The sequence below is a fragment of the Nestor notabilis genome, unplaced genomic scaffold (assembly GCF_000696875.1).
Source record: "Nestor notabilis isolate BGI_N333 unplaced genomic scaffold, ASM69687v1 scaffold1049, whole genome shotgun sequence".
Lineage (NCBI taxonomy): Eukaryota > Metazoa > Chordata > Aves > Psittaciformes > Psittacidae > Nestor > Nestor notabilis.
In genome coordinates this window covers 74,508-94,480 of record NW_009944835.1, presented here as the reverse complement: position 1 = coordinate 94,480, position 19,973 = coordinate 74,508, and the positions used below count along the sequence as shown (strand labels likewise).

The 19,973-nt window shown below is 41.6% G+C and overlaps 1 protein-coding gene across 1 annotated transcript in view; it reads left to right on the top strand.

The window, feature by feature from the left end:
• TIAM1 (T-cell lymphoma invasion and metastasis 1) overlaps nt 1-19,973 on the top strand; it is an 82,339-nt gene that overhangs the window by 58,955 nt on the left and 3,411 nt on the right. Inside the window, 12 exon segments of the mRNA XM_010022579.1 lie at nt 12-115; nt 8,934-9,113; nt 9,523-9,591; nt 9,955-10,080; nt 11,716-11,824; nt 14,016-14,129; nt 14,132-14,191; nt 14,322-14,440; nt 16,236-16,344; nt 17,879-17,937; nt 18,865-18,967; nt 19,799-19,886. Coding sequence (XP_010020881.1) covers nt 12-115; nt 8,934-9,113; nt 9,523-9,591; nt 9,955-10,080; nt 11,716-11,824; nt 14,016-14,129; nt 14,132-14,191; nt 14,322-14,440; nt 16,236-16,344; nt 17,879-17,937; nt 18,865-18,967; nt 19,799-19,886 — 1,240 coding nt within the window.

Here is a 19,973-nt window from a genome sequence, read left to right as displayed (position 1 = left end):
AATTTCAGCAGGGCACTCACTTTGCGGCGACCCAGACAGCTCTGTTGAGACAGCTCCAGAGGAGGCAGAAGCACAAGACTTAGAGTCATCTGATGAGGCCGATAAGATGAGCAAGGTGAGAAAGTTCCATTTTCGCATGACAAGGAGTGAAAGCACGATAACAGCCACAGCTAATGTGCTGCCTTCCCAGCTGCACGTGATCAGAGCATCTTTCCTGGGAAAATGTTAATTTTACTTTAAGGTGTTTACAGATGATACTGAGTGGAACAAATTACAGCTCTGATTGTGGTACATCACCATCTCCTGAGCAAGACTTGTGCCCTTTTTCCAGGGTTGGTTTACATCTTTGGTATCTCGTGATAATATTCCCATATAGTTTTAAATGGACTGGTTTATTACCTCCTTCACCAAAGCAGGGCAGCTAAACTAATAGATCAGGTGAATTACTACGATTTCTTATTCTTTTTTGATCTCTAGGCATAAGAGGAATATAGTTAAACAGTATTTTCTTAAATCAGTAGTATAGCACACGTGCTATTTTTTAAATGCAAAGTAATTATAGCAAATCTACTTTAAATTGAAGGAAAACTCTCCAATTACAGCTAAGAGGTTGTGCAAATGGGTTGTTAATTGCCATCTATTAAGGGATGGGTTTTGCAGTGGTTGGTAGTTTGCACTTGCTCTGATGCTGGGGAGCTTTAACACGGTATTAGGTGTGATGAACAAGTGAGTTTATTTAAAGATACTGATTGCTTTTAGCTGTTTGTTGCATAGGTGATGGTGGGAGCTTACAGGTATTTTTCTATGGAATTAATGATGTAATGAGAATCAGTTCTTATTCAGTTTGTGCTTATGTACAAGTGTGTTTTCTTCACAGCTCTTGTTTGAACTAAAATGTGTTATAATGAGCTCTGAGCTGGTCCCTGTGCTATTCTACTTGTCATTGTAGCAAAAGGAAGGAAAGGACCTTGGCCTCTTGTTTCCTGATCTCTTATGTCATGCTAGCCTGTAGTTTTGTGTTTGATAGCCAGACAGTGGAAGTCAGATAACAGAAAACACTCCTATGCATGAAATACATGCAGAGAAGGTGATTACTTGTACAGTTTGTTTCCAGGTTTTATTACGGAACTTTTTCTTGTAAGTACAAAGAATTTCTTCTTCAGTAAGTGGAAGAGTTTGTTGATACTTTGGGATTTTTAACTGTAAATATATGCGATTTTCATATGCTCTGAGAAGAGTCTCTTCTGCTGAAGCTGTGGAAGAGCACTGAACATAACACGTAACTGCTTGGGGAATAAATGTTCTTGCTGTGTTTGCTGTAGCTTTCTGTAGCTTTCTGTATTTCTGAACTGTGCACAGGCTGTGAGGTTCCATTTTGCATCTTGCCTCCTGGATCTTCAGAGTTGTAATTGCCTGAAGCAAGGCGTTAAGGATTACATGATTAGCTCTGTGGCTCAGCAGATTTAGATAAACTGAGAAATGTGCATTAGCAGCTCTAATGCTTAATATTCATATATTGGAAGAGTAACTTGTAACTCTAACAAGCCACAGTTTCCACTGAGAGGCACATCCTTCTTTCTGTAAATGAAATGTTGATAACAGTACATGTTTTCTTTTAAAATTAGAAATATGTCTAGTTGGTGTTTGTGTGATATAGAGTGGAGTGAGGCATTTTGTTTCGTATTCTGTTTGTTATGGGACAAACTGCCTGAAATGGTCTTCAAAAAAAAAAAAATGACACGTGTACATGTAGTGTATATATATATAATGTGCTTAATATTTGGCAAACTGATGAATGCTGCTGTCCCTGTTCACATAGAAGAGCTCTGTACTAAGTGGGTTTTCTCTCTGGTTCCTCTCTAACGAAAGCTACAGACCCCCCCCCAAATTATTCTGCAGTGCTTATATTCCAGTGTATGGTAGAGGGGAAGAAACAATAGTTCAGTGAACAGGAGAGTCTTCCTAATCCCTTTGCTTTTCTTTGTGCTTGGGAAAGCTGATATGATTCTATGATTCTATGATATGTGGGGAGTGGGGAGTCTGTAACACATGTGTTTCCATCGGAAGTCACCACCCGGCTGGTACGGTAAGGAAAAAAGCAAAGGTGTTTTCCTGTCTGCGCACTGCCACACCTTTCCATACTCCTAGGATTATAGCACAGAAGATTAAGCTGATGTCCTCAGTGCTGTTATTTTTGTACATAGGAAGTGAAACACTCTGCCCTTATACCACCAGGAGGGGGCATGTTCCTCTCTATCACCATTACTGCCACAGCTTCCACTCTCACTTACATGGTGGAGTTCAGGGAAGACTTTATCTTCTGCCCTTCTACCTTCTGCAAAAGCAGGGTAGGAGCACTCTTATCCATTCACTGCTGGGCAGGAGAGGCAATCAATTTTAACTGTGTTGTAGCCTCCCAGCTAAAAGCAGAGTTCCCCTTCTTTCAGTTCAGATGCAGCATTAGCAGCTGACAATCCAAAAATAGCATTTGGGTTCTCTTCTGCCTTGCGATAGCATGATCCTGAGGCAGGGCTTAATCCTGCAAACGCCACCGCTCCGTGCCGTGGTGCTGGCGGACTGCTTATGCCAACAGAGCACTGCAGAAGAGGAGAGCTCTGAGCTTCTCTGAGGAAACTTCCTGGCTCTCCAACCAGCAAACCGATCCTAGGGGAGAGTTAATAATTCATGGGAAAAGGAGAGGAATGCAGTGCTGCAGGTCTCATTCATCCACTCCTGTAGCACAGGCTGGGTAGGCTTTTTGTGAAGGTAAGCTCTGTGAAATCCTACCAGAAGCTGGGCTTGGGTCCCCTCTGATTTACCTGTAGCTTTCCTATGTAGGTGATAGGTGGATGTGTAACACAGGAGAAACTTGAACGTGGCTTCTCTTCTCCTTCTCCTCCCTCCCAGCTGTCTCCTTCCCTTCCCCCAGCCCAGCATGTGTGCATGTGGGTGTGTGTTTCCTTTGTAGGGGTGCATTTGTTTCTTAATCTGCAAAAGTCTCCAAGCTGTTGATGGTGGTGAAGGATTTGGAGGGTATACGAGCAGCTTTGAGGATTCCTTCCTTTTCTGGAAGTCTTGTCTTCTGTATATCCTAAAGACCTGATCACATAGAGTTTACTTATCCATTACTATTGTCAAAGTAATCATAATATGCGTGTACATATATATATATATATATATTAAAAAAACAACCAAAATGAGATGTTCATAGAACTATTCTGATAAAACACTAGAAAGCTATTTCCAAGGTGGGTTGAGGCCTCGGCAGTGTGGTGATGTGGGATAGCTGTTGTTCTATGGACTCACTCTGTATCTAAGTTCATGATGCCTTCCTTGTGTCAACCAGCCCTCCCAGGTACAGTATCTCTTTGGCTGAAATCTGTGTGAACAGTAACAGCAGGTATGCTTTTTTGGATGTAACTCTTTTCCTTTAAGCCATGCAACTGGCAGTGGCCTGAATCGTGCTCCCAGTTGCTTCAGCTCTGGGGTGGGCTCCTGACTTTCCTTTCTCCCCTCGTTTCCTGTGGGAGCCAAGATGAGGATAGACCTAGGAAGGAGAAGAGTTGGGGAAATGTGACCTCTACGCCACCTCTTCAGGCTTGTTTTCATCTAGCATGTGAATTCAAGTTTCAGGCTGGTTATGAAATCTGGATGGTAACCCTCTGTCAGTCTCCAGTTCAACAGAATATCAGGAACATTTCGTAGCAGAGTGATTTCTGAAGTGGTTACTTGCCTCTGTGGTGACCTGACTGTTTTGGCCATTTATATATTTTAGAATTTAGGTTCAAAGGAGGTACCCTGAAAACTGAGTATATGCATAAGCTCTTAATGTTGCAGGTTACTTAAGGCTAAAATAGGTGTTGTGTTGCATCTCAAGATCAGTCTTTGTGCATATTTTTTTCCTGTAGTGGTCCTTTGAATTTAACCAAGGATGTGTTTAAAAACTGTCATCAGTGAAAATACTGCGGGACACTCATTTCTCCCTGTTTCTAATTACAGACATCTGCTTCTTGCAATGAAAGCAAATTACCTTGCAGCACTTGGGGCTGGGGGAGTGTTCTGTAATGGGCTCTGTGTGTACATGCTTATAACATTTGGAGGGTTTTGTTTGTTTTTTTTTTCCAGAGAAAATAGGTCATCTTCTCTCTGCAGCATTATTCAAGACCAGAACTAAGTCTCAAAACCTTCAATGTGTTGCAATAGATGTGAAAGGATTAAAACAGGGATTTGAGGGCTATGTTCTCCAGTAGCGTAACTGGCTTTTTAAAGTTCTTTTAATTCCTCACCTCTGTCCCTTCAGATGTTTAATATTCTTTGGCAGTGCCATTCATAGCCAATCGGCTCATGCTCAGCCACATGCCACAGACATTTATATTCCCAGGTTGCCTTCACCTCCGCTTTGCTGCATTTCAGCCTCTCTGCTGAAGTTTTGCTCTTAATGAGCCTATGACAAGCAGCGTTGAGTTCTCAGCTTCGACCAGTAGCTGGCTCTTAATTCCAGCTGATGTGGTGAGCAAACGAGGCCGGCAGCAAATGACACATGCGGAGAAGCTTTGCTTAGAGAAATATGGTCACTGCCTTTCCTTATTAAAATGCAGCCATCTTCTGTGTGGTGTGCCAAGTAAGCAGCACAGAGTATCTGTCTGGAGTGGGGAAGCCTTTCGGATCAGCTGAATATGTGGAGAACTGGGATTTTCCTCCTAGATGCGTGACAGCTCTGGCAATACTGCCCTTGCAGTGATGTCGGCTCTTTGGAGAGTTAACCGTAAACTCAAGACTGAAAGCGCTGGGAAAGCTGGTGGCTCTCTGTACCGTATGCTGTATTTGGTGAGCAGATCTACTGTGCAACGTGACTAGTCTAAGTAATTAGCAGTTAAACCAATTTTCATGTTGTTTTAATTTTCAAGTTATAAATCCAAGGCTGAGCTGTAATGTATATACCCTGTAGAGGCTTTTTGTTACTGTGGAATGTCATTAGCAGTCCTGGCAATGCATGAAAGGATGCAATTTGTCTGAGTTTTGTTTGGGGGATCAATACCGCTTAGAATTTGTTATCCGTGGCAAAACAGAGGTGCTGTGTGCCATTCAAGGGGGCAATCTGCCTGATGCCCAGGCACCTGTATGTCTTCACACAGTAAGAGCAAGAGAAAATGTCATTTGGCTTTCAAAACTATAGGGCAGGCAGCCAAAACTCCCCACTGTGGGCAGCATCAACATGCTTGATGAGTTTAAGGACTTACTCCTCCTGCATGGGGAGGATGCAAACTTAGCTTCTCAGCCGAGCCCCCTGCAGAGGAGGGGTTAATGTACTAGCAAAGTAAATTTAGCTTTACAGTCCTGTTGTGCTAGCTCTCCATCTCATTTTAAGGTTGCTAGTTGGAATTGCTTGCAGAATTATGCCTAAAGTGTGATGCTGTAATTCTCCTAGAGAAATCCTGGTTCAGTGACACCATTGTCACATCTGGCAAACAGATCTGGTACTGGGGAGATAAAAGGATGTTTCTGTTCCAGACCTTTCCTACTCTATCTGCTTTCTCTAGGAAAACAGGGACATGGAGGCTTTTGTCAATACTGTGGGAGATTTTTCATTAAAACAGCAGTATTCTGAACCTCCCTTGGTGCAGTATCTGTCTGCTTTCTGTCTAGAAATTGATTTTTTTTTTTTTTAAATATATAGGTAAATATAAGGTAGACAGGATGAAGTTCAGGAATGAAACAAGACAATTGTCACAGATGGAATCATGGGCTTCCAAGAGGGAAGCAACTATATTGATACAAAATACTAAGTTAACAGTGCAAGAGTAAATGCAACTGGTTTAACAAGATTTGATAGCAAGGTACGCTTGATTATTTACTGCATTGAGGTCAGGACAGACAAAACTGTCAGGGAGAACCTCCTGTTGAGTAATGAAGTCAACACCCCTCTTGCTTTCTAAACTCCTCAGAGAGGAATCTAGGTGCAGCTAGATCCAGAGTAAGTCCCAGACTTGGTTAATGGTTTATGTCTAAAGAATCACATATGTGCAATCCATCCTTTTATGCCACTTAGCCAAGGTGTCAAAATTTAGCATGCTATTAATCACTTACTGAGATCTGTTGCAGCAAGGATTCTCTCAACCTCAAGGAGTAACCTTAAGAGGTGTCCGTACTCAAGGAGAGATCCTGGCTTGCAGCCTGCTGCCATACAGGAAATCTCACTGGGCCCTGGGCTATCCGCTATTTATAGAGTAAGGTGATTGACTTATAGTCATATTTGCATAGCAGCAAGACATCTGGGTCACTGTTCCAGACAGCCCTTGGCTACCGTATTGCCATCCATTCCCCAAAGTCCAGAGTAACCAGGATGCAGCCATCACAGCCCCACCAGTGGTTATGGTTTAACTCAGGGGTGGATAGGCACATGGCAGCAACAGTTTGTTCAGCGAACAAGCAAGAGAACAGGCTTGTGAACACTGTTGTGCTTGAGGCTTTTTGTCTGTCCTAAGAGTGTCCAGTGAGTGAAACTTGAGATAGAACAGAAAGATGTAAGGCAGGGCAGTGGCAAGGCAGAGCTTGGTTATTGCTGGCTGGAGCTGGGCATCACTGAAGTCAGAGAGCAGTTTATTAAGTGTGCAGAAGTGGAAATAAGACCTTTAAAAGTCTTATATGCATCTTTTTCGGCATATCCTTCTGGAGCAGACTGCGTGCCTGTACAACAGTTATCCAGTTTTCAACTACTTGTTAGTGTTTAGCTGGTGTTTCATGGTGTAAGTGGATTTTTGCTTTCTCTTCCTGGGTGACCCATCTTTCCCTGTAACTTACTGCAAGTGCATGCACAGTATGGTGAGCTGTCTGCAAAGTATCAAGCATGAACTACTTAAAACACTTAGTTTATTTTTGGACTTCTATTCCATGCTGTGTTTTGTATGAATAAAACTAGTTACAATGTATATTTGGCTCTTAAAGCAAAATGCCACTAGATATGTCTTCCTCAAATATTATTTCACAAAATTGTCATAACAAAGCAAAACATTTCTCAGCAAACCCTGCATATCCTGGGTCTCTGCAGGTTCAGATTAACATGCATTAATTGTCAGTTCTTTGTCCCTTTCCAGCAGAGCAGGTAACTTGGGCAGGGTGGGGTTTTTTGCCTATGCTGAACCCATGCTTTAACCTACTGAGCTTTGTGGATTTGAAGCTGTTGGGATCAAGATCACACCTGTAGAAATCTAATGCAAGCTTAACTTAAAAGTTTGGGTATGGCTTATACTTAAGAGTACAGTGAGTATAGGTAGAATCTTGCTGAGTAATAAATCTCAACCCTCAGTGGCATGTGCCATTACCAGAAGCTGAGCAAGTTGGAAATGGACTGGTTCAAATCACTGCTTCCTCCTGCCCTCAACTTACAACATTTCTTTCTTCCTCATCAGAGTTAAACCTCAGATTCCAAAGATTAATATTTTTCCTGTAATAAACAGTGTCCAAGAGGCATTTTTGTATAAACAGTCAGTTACAATTAGTTTGTTGCTTACACTTGTGTCCTGAGGAAAATTATCCTTTGCATAATAAGCATCTTTACTAATATGCCTTGCAGTGGTACACTCGGATGAGCATTTGCAGCCATAAGATACCTTTAAGAAAAGCAACTGTGTTATGGCAGGAAATCTCTTACTTGTCACTACCACAGTTAATGCTCCTCTTGGGCTTCATGGCCTTGTAGGTGTTCTGAGAAGGAAAGATAGCTTTGCGTGAGCAGACGGTGCAGCTTAAAAAAATGCAGAGATTTTTCAGCACTGGGTCAATCACGAAGGTGTAGGGTAGTGCAGGCTTTGGCTGAGGTTGTTGCTACCAGCTGGAGGGTGGGAGTGATCTCGCAGGGGTCAGGGCTCTGCCTTCAGACTGTGAGGTGGTGATGTGCATTTTTCGTGGTTTTGGTTGTTATCTCTCTACATATTCTCTGTTTGAACAGGCTAATTTTGAGTTAGTTATTTTGGTATGAACTGGTGGGCTATAGAGGCCGTGCTGGGAAGTCACTGTATCTGAATTAAGATACCATGGCAGCATTAGATGCAGAAGGTTAGAGAAGCGTGATCAAGTGCAGCAGCTTTTTTCTCTCCCGTGCCCCTTGCAGATCTTTGGGAGGGATGGAGAAAGGGCACACCACTGCTTTGGCAACCTAGAAGCCTGGGGCTGTTGTCACTGACACCAGAGGCTATACCTGCTCCAAACTTTTCAGCCTCAGAAAGATACCAGAAAATGATCAAACACCAGGAGGTGAAGAGGGGATAACTGTCTTTATATATAAACAGCTGATGAAACATTAAAGAAACCAGCTAGATGTAGGAGCTCTGAAAAACCTGACTTACGAGAAAGAAATTCATGCTGCAAAGCATGCTTCCAGATGCAGAACAGATACACAGTTTCCCAAAGAGCTTGCGTTCGAAGCCTTGAGAGGCTTTGGTTCCCCAGATGGCTCTGCTTCCCTGAAAAACAGCTTAAACGGTTTCTGTCTCCCTGTTGTCTCCTTGGTTGTGTTGACACAGGACTGTTGCAAAGTAGATTAGGGAACTGGCAGAGGGCTGGGGTGTGTGTTTTGTTTGTACAGTCATTTTTGGTTCCATTCTTGAACCTTCTTGTTTGTTTTTGAATCTTAAGTGCTGGACAGCTTATTTTAATTAAAGTTCATGCTTATCTGAAACCAGGAATGTTACTGAACAGCACTTCAATTAACTTGACTTGTGCAACTCTTCCCACCACCCTCATCCTGGGTCCCCAGTCACTGAGAAATAGGATAGACAGATACATGAAATGATGTGTGTACTTCTGGATTTTGGTACCTGCTAAAAAGCCCCCATGCTGCAACTGCTTAACTGCAAAAGCTTCTCAGCTCCATCGTTCCTATAGGTCTTACTTAAAATATTACTGCTGGTCTTTCCTCTTCCTTCTTTTTAAAGAGTACAGAGCAGGTCGCTGCTTTCTGTCGCAGTCTGCATGAAATGAACCCTTCTGATTCAAGTGCTCATCCTCAGGAATTTACAGGACCCCAGCTGGCTACCATGAGACAACTCACAGATGCAGATAAACTGCGAAAGGTTATCTGCGAGCTTCTTGAGACAGAGCGCACCTATGTCAAAGTAAGGTGTCTAAATGTGTTGTTTTCAGTCTACTGATATTTGTTCTCCTGGAAAATTTTGTTAATTTCTTCTCTAATACTTCAAATTATGTGTCATGCATGTATCTCTTAGTTAACTTACTATTCTAGGGACAGATAGTGGAATTAAATGTAACTTAAACGTCTGAAGTAAGTAGGCTTTCCAAATTCTTATGCTCTCATTTTGAAATTACTTAGCTGGTGTGCAAAGGAACACTGCCTGGGATTGATTTTCTAAATAAAACTATGTAAAGGTTTCCTTTTACTATCTTAAATTCTGTGCAATCTGACTATTTTGTCTTATGTGTGAAAGTGAAGAATCTTTGCTACTTCAGTAAGTATTCAAAGGCAGTTTGGTGTACCAACATGGGAGTCTTTTTCTGAATCTTTAGGACTTAAATTGTCTAATGGAGAGATACCTGAAGCCTCTACAAAAAGAAACGTTCCTCACTCCAGATGAGGTATGTTAATACCTGTTGCTTATCTTTTTGCTAGATTGCTTATGCACCCCCCTCTGCTCCACATGCCCCTAGCCTGACTTTCTTGTCTGAGCAAGGGCTATGAAGACATTTTGAATTCTATTTCTTTTAGGATACTAGATTGAGTAGAATATGAAAGTACTGCTCAATAATGTATAGTCTGTGGGGTTGCTTGATTTTGTGTTTTGTGGGGTTTTTTTATTTTTTTCCCCTGATACCACACTGCTTATATAATTGGACTGAGAATTACTGAAGTTCTAGAAAATGTGATTTAGCTGCAAAGTGATACTTTCAGCATCTTGCTTTTTGTTTTGTTTTTTTGTTGGGTTTTTTTTTCCTTACTAGCTGGACGTTCTCTTTGGGAATCTGACTGAAATGGTAGCATTCCAGGTAGAGTTCTTGAAAACTCTTGAAGATGGAGTAAGGCTGGTTCCAGACCTGGAGAAGCTTGAAAAAGTTGAGCAATTTAAGGTAATCTCCTTGTTTACATTCCAAGCAGTCCTTCAACAGTCTTCATCTTACTTGTCTGACTGCTGTCCCTGTTCATGTGAAAACCTACATCTACTTACACTCAGTAATTTTTAGCGAATACTGGAGCTGTTTGAAAAACATCCTGCTGTAATTGTAGTTTATGCTACATTTAGCCATATAGACACTGGAAATCTGTAACACCATGTGCTTTTAGATGCCCTTCTGCCAGATTTCATGTCTCAGGCCATCAGGAAAAGCTATAAATGGGAAGTTCCATAAAATATTTGTTCTGACAAGTCTAATGCGGTAGTTCAGAAGCCCACTAAGGCTACAGGTCAGAAATGCAAATTGAATTCTGTATTTGGGGTTTTGATGTATAGCAGAAATGTATGGCAAAGTTTCAACTATCAGCAGATGTGCATCAGATGTAGAAATGTAAAGTAAAGATATATAAACTTAATTTAAAAAAGTATGGAAACAGAGATTTTGGGTTATTTCTACTTCAGTCATGTACTGTATTTATGGCAAGTAGCTAATGCAATGTTTTGTCTTTGGGGAATTTTATTCTTTCTTTGAGCACTCACCTTGGTAGAGGACAGGATGCCTTGATGAATAATAATAATTCCACTAGGATTGCTCTTCAGCTAACGTACAGCCCTGGAAGAACTACTGAAAGAATTTGTCTTTTTGTGCATGTCTGGCTTTGCCATCAGGTGCTTATTTAAAAATAAGCGGCAGTCATGAATGCTGCCCTCACGTAACTAGAACACAGCCTTTGTTTTGCAGGAAATGTGCCCTTAATGGAGAGCACAGAGACACTTTTTTTAATGGAGGAAGCCTCTGTGACCACTGAGTGCTGTGAGCTTTGAGAGAGGCATGTGGAAGAAACCTCCTTATAGAGAGGAGTCTGTCTTCTGAGTGCTGCTGCTTCTACCTCTTTCTATAAAAAGTGCTTCAGCTTCGTTTTGAGTTCTGTGGGTGTTGTCTCAAAGCAGTGGGTGAAATGGGATTTCAGGGTGTTGTAGTTTCAATTCTGCAGTTTGCTTCCCTCTGCTGACTGCAGGCAAGCTGCCTGTGTGTTCTCTCACCCCCCCTGCTCCATGTTGTCTTGTTCATAAATGGGCAGCGGAGCAAATGCTTGACTGTGGCATAGACACGTTACAGAAAGATTGTGTTTGGCCCTTCAACAAACTCATTTGCAAGAGAGTAAGACCTTGGTGTGTTTGTGCAGAGGGTAATAGGCTCATTTGCAGCTCCTTAGTGTTTTTATCCATTACAAAATCAGATACATTCAGTCCTTTCTGTGGTTTCCGGTCATTACTTAAATCAATAAAGTTTTAAGTTCAAGCATTTAAATGCAGTTGTGGAGCTGTGATCCTAGTTCCCTCGGCAGTCAGTAGTGTCTCTAGATTGACCTAACTGGAACTGGGCTAATGATGTTAACCATATAGGCTGAACTCACACACAAAGGCTAGGCCTGTTTCTTGCTGGATGGTGTGGAAACACTCTAAAAATGCAGTGTCCTGTCATCCAAAAGATCTGGCAGAAGAGAAAATAAGTAACTGGCTTTCATGTACTTTTTTTTCCTAATGCCTTTTTTGTTGTTTTGCTGTTTGTTTGTTTTTTAAATACTAGAAAGTGTTGTTTTCCTTGGGTGGATCCTTTCTTTACTACGCTGACCGGTTCAAGCTGTACAGTGCCTTCTGTGCCAGCCACACAAAAGTCCCCAAAGTACTGGTGAAAGGTAAGAGACATGTGCTGGACAAACAGACCTGGGCATGCAGAGAGAGAGATGTTGCAGCAACTCATTGGTTTGGGCTGGTGCACGTTGCCCTTGTGAATGATGAGAGGTGGCTATTGTACCCCAAACCATGCAGGGCAAGTTGTGGTGTAGGAATGGGGATGTACATGTGCCTGGTTGCTCTCAAAGAGCCTTCACAGTAGGGAAGTTCATCTGGCCTGAGAGGCTGCAGAGAGCTCTGTGCCATGGATGTTCCTGGACCACCATCGGTGTAATGGTATCTGAGTGGATCATAACAAGGGGTCATTAACCTCACATGTAGGTTCCACTCCCCAGTTAATTTATCCTCTCCTGACATGTTTAGTTTCTTTTCAGTCATGTGGGGAGTGGAAAGATTTCATAAATGGGCAACATGGTGTGTGCTAAAGGATCTCTGTGTACTTTGGAAACAAAAGTGGTGACTTTTGTAAGGACTTCTGGATCCTCCTACAGTTTGTGCTGTGAATCCTTGCTGTGAATCCCACTGAAGCTCTGGCCGATGTGGTTGAATGCTGATACCCACTAGGAAAGATCGGCCTGGGAGAATGTTTTATGGGAGATGTTTGAATATTTTAACTTCACTGTGCTCTCTCTCCCCTCTGTTCTTCCTCTTGCCTTTATTCTAATTTGCCCAAGAAGTTTCCATGTCTGAATTCCTAGCAGAGCTTGGCTTGCTCAGATGAAGATAAATGAACTGTGGTCTGGCTTATAAATGCTCCTGGGCCTCCTTGCCTTGGAGTGATGCTTTTTCCCCTGTGAAAGTTAATCTCTTGGAGTTAGCAGTGCTTCATGCAATTCATTTTTGGCCAAGACATTAAATAAACAAATGGTTCCAGTTGTAGGAGCAATTCCATTAGGGAGGAGCTCCTGTTATTTTCAAAGAACATCTGGATGCCTGACAATCAGAAGTTTTGGTGTTTGTTTTAGTTTCTTGGTTGGTTTGGTTTTTTTTGGATTTTTTTTGTTTTGTTTTGTTTTGGGTTTTTTCTGTGCACATTTTTTTTCATTTCTACTTATAAATTCTTATTTACCATGCTGCAAAGAATACTTGGCAGCTGTGTGGAATGCATGAATAAATGATTTGTTGCTAGTCACATCTATGCTTTCTTTTGGCATGTTTTTGTTAGACCTTAATGTTAATGCTGTAGACTAGGTAGATCAGGTTGGTTTGCTTTGCTTTTGCATTGCTAACTGTATTTACAAATGAGAAATGGTTGTGCTTGAATTATGGCACAAACAGAACTTGACATTTTATTCCAGTGATAAGTCTGGATAAGCCTGGGAGTGTATTTCAAGTGTAATTTGGTGTCCTCAGCTGATGCGCAGGTGGCTTTTGGATTTGAAACTGAAGTTACTTTATTGAAATCAGGTGACTGTCTGCAAAAAACCCACCCAACCTTGGCAGGGAACATGGCCCTAATAAAAGCAATTGTGTGGAAATGTTCCTGCAGTGAATAACTTTTATGTCTAAAAAAAAAGTCTCCTTCTCCATACTTCTCTCACTGTATTCAAGTTTATGCTCCAGTGGAGAGAGCAACAGAGAATATGGTATTTTTATAAATTCAGTAGCAGTCAGGTAGAAAAGATGATAGCAATCAGATGTTCAGTTTGCCTGTGCTCCAAAATATGGCGTACTGTCATATGTTTGCTGCTTCCTGCCTCCATACTAGCTCTTGCTGTTTGTTGTTGGTCAGTGCAGCATTTTAAGGTTTAATGAGATAACAATAACCAGACTCGCCAATATTACAGGCATACCTCTCAGGCCAGACTCACGAATACTGATTTCTCACAAATATCCAATTTGAGCCTTTTCTTAAAGGGAACATGATTAAAACAGTTCATGCTGCTCTAAAATAATTGCAAGGTCAACTCAATTTTCACTATCCACAGATAGACTGTGGATAGTGAAAATGAAAACTGCATGTATTGATACGGCAGGTGGGTGCCTGCTGTTAAAATCATAAATAGCGTATCTGTGGCAAAGTTTCACTAACTTAAAACCTGAAGTGCATAAATCTAATACTATAGACTTGATAAATCTGCATTTCCTTGCAAAATGTCTCTGTATATATGAATTTAAAGCTGGAAAAATCACTTTATCAGAGCAGCTTTTACAGTTTTTGATTTATCCAATTGCTTCATTTTAATCTTCCAGCCAAGACAGACACTGCTTTCAAGGCATTTCTAGATGCTCAGAATCCTCGACGGCAGCACTCCTCCACACTGGAGTCTTACCTCATCAAACCCATCCAGCGAATACTGAAATACCCTTTTTGAAGGAGCTCTTTGCTCTGACTGATGTAGACAGTGAAGAGCATTATCACCTTGATGGTAGGCAGCTAACCTAAGTTGCTTTTGCCTGTTTAACCTCTGACCGCGAACCCTCCTCCTCCTCCCTCTTCCTCTCAGAGGCTTAAAAATACCTTTTGTCTCTTCCCCTATCTCTCTGTCTTTCTTCTAGTGGCCATAAAAACAATGAACAAAGTTGCCAGTCACATTAATGAAATGCAGAAAATCCATGAAGAATATGGGGCAGTGTTTGACCAACTCATAGCTGAACAAACAGGGGAGAAAAAAGAGGTAACATGATGAAATTTAAAAGAAAAAGGCTGTTATTTTGGTGCCTGTAGCATAAATGTTCAATTGTATTAAATATTTACCTTTCATGCTGTGTCATTTAAGTAGATCCTGGTGCAAACACATAAATCCCAATCCAATTCAAAAACTGGTTTTCCATGTATGATTCAGCAAGTGGGACCAATCTAAAGAAGTAGTGGGTTAATTCACCTACATGAATTAAGCAATGTTGTGCTTGAGCCAAAATCACATCCTAACCTGCAGTTCACTATGATGATGTCCATGTCTTAGCTCTCCTTGTTCCACATAAATAATCTCATCCCACCAGTCTGAGTGGACTGGCATGCTGAGGCAAGTCTGTTCTTAGCTCTTTAATCATTTTAAAGAGATCAAAATATGCGGTGCAGTGTGTGAGAAACTTTTTCTCTTTTAGAAAGTGTGTTAGTGGGCTCGATATCTGAGAGCCTTGGGCTTTGGTTTACGTGTCTCATAATGCATATATGCAAACGTGAAGATCCAGTGTGGCTCAGTGTACTGGCTGACCATCCCAGAAACCTGTGGAAGGTATCTTGAAGTTTCAGGCTGAGACCTGGACTGTCCATTTACTGATTAAAACATAGGTCTGAAGTCCAGCAGCCCAGGGAAGGAGGGTGGTGGCAGTAAAAAGGGAATGAAGTAAGGTCGAGGGAGACTTGAGAGGTAGAAACACTAAAGGGCCAATGGGAGCAGTGATGTGGGTGAAGACTGGAGAGAGACATGACCATACGAAGTAACGGTAATAGGGTTTTGCTAGTAGCCAGGATGAAGTTACACACATAAGAGGCATTGGGCTACAAAGCAGAGGAGGTCTGGGGTTGAGTAGTGTTGAAGTGATTGAGAAGTGTGAGAGCAGGATAGTGGCAGCAAGGAGGATCTGGTGGTGGGTAGAGGGCAGAGATGAGGGTTGGTGCTGGCAAGCAGTGGTAGAGACAGTGTGTCAGGACATCCGCTGGGAGAGTAATCTAGTGTTAATCTGGGAAAGGAAGCAGTTAACATTTCTCTTAGTGTTGCTTTTCATATCGGGGAGCCTTCAGATTGTTGTACTGATGGTGTTTGTAGTATCCTTTGGTAAAAGTCAGACTTCACTGGCAGGAGGCTTGGGGAATGGAATAACATAGCCCCTAAACTGGGGACAGTCCTTCATTTGTCACTCTGGGGTACCATAAGTCAAAGTGAAAGATACGGTTGCCTCTGTTTTAGTAGGTATCTCCCAGCAGTTGTTATGAACTCCTTTATTAGGCTGTTTCCAGCAATGCAGTTTCTGCAGATGAGCCATTGGGTGAAATCAAGAGCCACAGCAACTGTGGAGAGGAAATGCTTTGATTGCTTCATGTAATGTGGTCTCTAAATTTTACCCCAAACTGTGTGTGTGGGATGGGGGCTATGCTTAAAATGTTCAAAAAAAAAAAATGAAAAGGAGCTGGTAGGGAGAAAGATGGACAAGGAGGGGAAAAAAAAAATCAAGGAAAATACCCTGGTTTTGCCCTGAGTTCCCACCAAGTTATGAGAGACAGAGTCTGAGTCTGACTTTATGCTCACCAGTTAAGGATTTACATGCATTTGTTGCTCACTGCCATTTGCACACGCCTGCAGTCATCTGGTGAAATATTCCAAAAGTTTGCTTGTGGGGCTTTTTATTGTTCGTTTAGGAATAAATTTCAAGCAAATTTTTGTGAACTGAAAATTCAAGTAAGCTTACTTGAACTGATTACATGTTCTGTCTTTGTGCGTGTCTGTGTGCATGTCTTTGTGTCGGCAGGTTGCAGACCTTTCAATGGGAGACTTGCTCTTGCATAATACAGTGATATGGCTGAATCCTCCTGCTTCATTGGGGAAATGGAAGAAGGAACCTGAGCTGGCAGCATTTGGTTTGTATCGCAGTAATTTTATTTTCAATGCCTGAAAGACTGTCAGCTGTGACTTAGCAGATATTTGTTGAAGGAAGTTGAGCACTGCTGTCCGCATGGTTGGCTGGAACTTAAGATTGTATTTGTCTCTTTGCTGCAATGGTCAAATTCTCTTTTGTGTTGAACTAAAACTGGTGAAGAATTTGGAGATCACTGCTATAATACTGCAAGAGTTTCTTAAACCTGTATCCAAGGCTATGAACTGAGAACTATATAGAAAGGTATTTGTCTCTGAGAAGATACAGATCAGTAGTCTGATGAATGCCAAGTAAGTCTACTTCACATCCTGTAGAATGTGATGGGTGCTTGCAGAGGCTTTGCCTTTTTTCTCTGTGCGTTTTGCCAGAAAGAACTTGTATATCTAAGCTTTAAAAAGTGCTTAAAAGCTAAGCCAGGACCCCCAGTGAGTTGCTTTGGAGTGGTCTGTCTCCCTCCAAGCAGAGGTCTATCTTGGGCAGCCAAACTAGAAACTGAGACTGCTGTTGGCACAGATCTCAAGGTCTTTCCACTGAAGTATGGTCCCTTGGAAAGGTACATGATAGCTTATATTGGCTAAATCACACATCTCTCTTATTTTCAGAATTATGTCAAGTAATGCAGAGTATGCTAGGTTTTCTTTATTTGTTCCTAAATTTGTTTACAGGCAGTGGACTTTTTCCTTGTTTCCAGAAAGTGATGCTGGTTAGGAAGCCAGTGATTTTTTTTGTTTATTTGTTTTATATGAAACATGTAACAAATGAAGACTTTCAGCTTTGCTCTGGAAGAACATAGAAAAATTTGCTGCTTTCCTATAAGCTGGGAAATCATCTGGTCATACCCTGAAGCTGAATGGTCTCATGAAAGCTACTAGGAATGTGCAGCAATTCTTAATAGTTGAAAAAATCTTTGAATTAGTTTCATAAAGTGTCCAAAATTAAGTGCCTATGCAATTCAGTCTGAAAACAAAGAGTGCACTTGAGACCTAAAGAAAGAGATCACAAGGAAAACAGGAGTCTTGAAAAACAAATTCCAGCGCCATGTGGAGATCACGTGGCAAAAGAGGAATTGGATTGCACCTCTGCTTGCCAGTGGTGCTCACTTTTTGGTTCAGTATAGACCACTGTCCCACCTGGAAGTGGTTCAAATTCTGTCCATGCTGACTGGCTGCATGTAGCTGAATGCTGCTCATTTGTCTGAGGTGAACTTAGCTAGGGGGATTAAAGTGTTCTAAATTTTTATATGGAGCTGTTGCTGTTCAAATAGTTGTTCTGATAATAATAACTTAAACTTTTAAGTTTCAAGTGTCTTTGAAGTAGCCTGGTTTTGTGTGGTAAAAGCTGTTGAGCTTGGGTTTTTTGGGAAGAGGATGCAAGAGGGCTGTAGGTTTGCTCCTGCCTTCCCTCCCTGACTCAGGTGAGGGGTGTCTGAGCAGTTGAAAGGTCTGTGTGGATGGGCATAGAGGAGACCCATTCCCAACCTTACTGACTACATGGCTTTTGTTTCTAACTTTCTTTAGTGTTCAAAACTGCTGTGGTCCTTGTATACAAGGATGGTTCCAAACAGAAGAAGAAACTTGTAAGTTGCATGGACTACTTTGGTGATGCTGTGTGCATTTGTAGTGCTGCGATCAAGATTTGCTTTCCATAAAGCTGTGGTGCTAGAGTGTGCTTATATGTGATCCTTGTTCTCAGCCACACAACTGAGGGTTTGGGTAATGCCAGGTGGCCTGCTGTTCAGCCTGGACACAGCAGTCTGAAAGCATTCATTCAGTTTATCCCTTGCTCTCGCTCTCCATGCTTTGGAGTGGTTTTTCATGAAACAAGGTATTACCTTGAATGTCTCTGTTGTTTGACTCTTTGGTGGGTGTATATGAACCAAATATGAGAGCTGATGTCTGTCAACTTTCCTAGTGAAACACAATGCCCTCATTTCAGTTCTGGCTGTTGCACGCCACTGAGCAAGTGCTGACTACTCCCAGCTAAATTAGATGTGCCTACAGTATATACATACCGGTGGATCCTACTGGAGTTTGGCTTTAAGAGTTAAAGCTAAGCTTGACAGTAAACACGTGCTACAATAGGGAACACAGTTTTATATTCTCACAGAAAACTTTTTGATTCCCACATATGGCATAAACTGAAGTGTGATTTGAAATGCTTATATGGTTTGTCAACTGGCCACAAGGTAACTTTGGAGTGACTAAAGCAAAACTAATGCATGTTTGTGCATGTATGTGCCCTTGGAGGAGAGAATGCAGCATTGGTCTCCAATGACTTTTGAAATCATAAGATTGATTGGCCTAATGGTTGCTTTTGTCTGGATTTTAGCAAGATCTTCATAGATAAGCAATTCCGCGATACTGGTTACTAAGATGCTGGAGTGAGAAAAGGAGAATTGCAACAAGTATCTAGGTGGACATTCTCACTTCAGGGCACAGGAGAACTCTGTGTCTGACTATCTCAAGGTGTCTCATTTCCTAATGGTATTTTGAAATTCTTCCAGGGAGGATCACATAGAGCTTCAATTTATGAAGACTGGGATCCATTCCGCTTTCGCCACATGATACCTTTAGAAGCACTGCAGGTTCGCGCGTTGGCAAGTGCAGGTAATGTTCCCACTGCATGAATTTGGCAGGGTTCTCAATGTTTGGCCTGGGGACATTCACTGGCTGATGTTTGTCCTTAGTACATGTGCATGCAGTTTCTGGGACCTGAGAAAGGAACCCTCAATCTCAACATCCATAGTAGTCCTGGAGAGAGAGATGAAGGAGCAAAAGCTCCAGTTGTGTATCTTCAGCTTGTCAGTACTTTTCTGAAGCCAGGCAGCGTTCTGGAAAAACAGGGCAAAGTTGTTGCTGACTCTGGTTCACTGTTCCTCTTCTGGAGACTAGAAGGCAATCTTGCAGCTGTGAGACAACAAAGCTAGTGATTTTTTTGGCTTTTGTCATTGATGGCTTCATGTGACAATTGTAGTATTAAAAATTTCAAAATTTTAAACAATTTGGTCCTTTTCTAGTGCATAAGAGAAAGTGGAAAGAACATGGGAGGTAGCTGTGGAATGGGACAATACTCTATGGAATACCGGAAAAGCTGGATTGTTTTTGTTTTGTGGGGTTTTTTTTTGTTGTTGTTTTTTTGTTTTGTTTTGTTTGGGTGTTTTCTTTTGGATTTTGGTTTGGTTTGGAGATTTTGTGGGGTTTTTCCCATATTTTTTGTGGGACTAAATGCATACAAAATACTACTAGTTTTTGACAAGTTTAAGTCTGTTGTTCCGTTAGTCATTTGCCCACTGATGCCGTTCAGCCATGACTTAATATTGTTTGCAGAATATTATCTGTTGGTCTTAAACCATTTCTTCAGAATTATTGAATAAATACTCTAATCAAGTTTAAATATAAGAAACGGTTACATGAAGTTCTGCTTGCTTTTCACTTTAGATGCAGAAGCCAATTCTGTATGTGAGATTGTCCATGTTAAATCTGAGTCTGAAGGCAGACCAGAAAGAACGTTTCACCTTTGCTGTAGGTAAGTGTGTTTCTGTATTTTCAATGGCAGCTGTGTCTCTGGACCCCAGCTTGCCTGTGTCTTTGCTTTAAGGCAATCTGCGAAGAA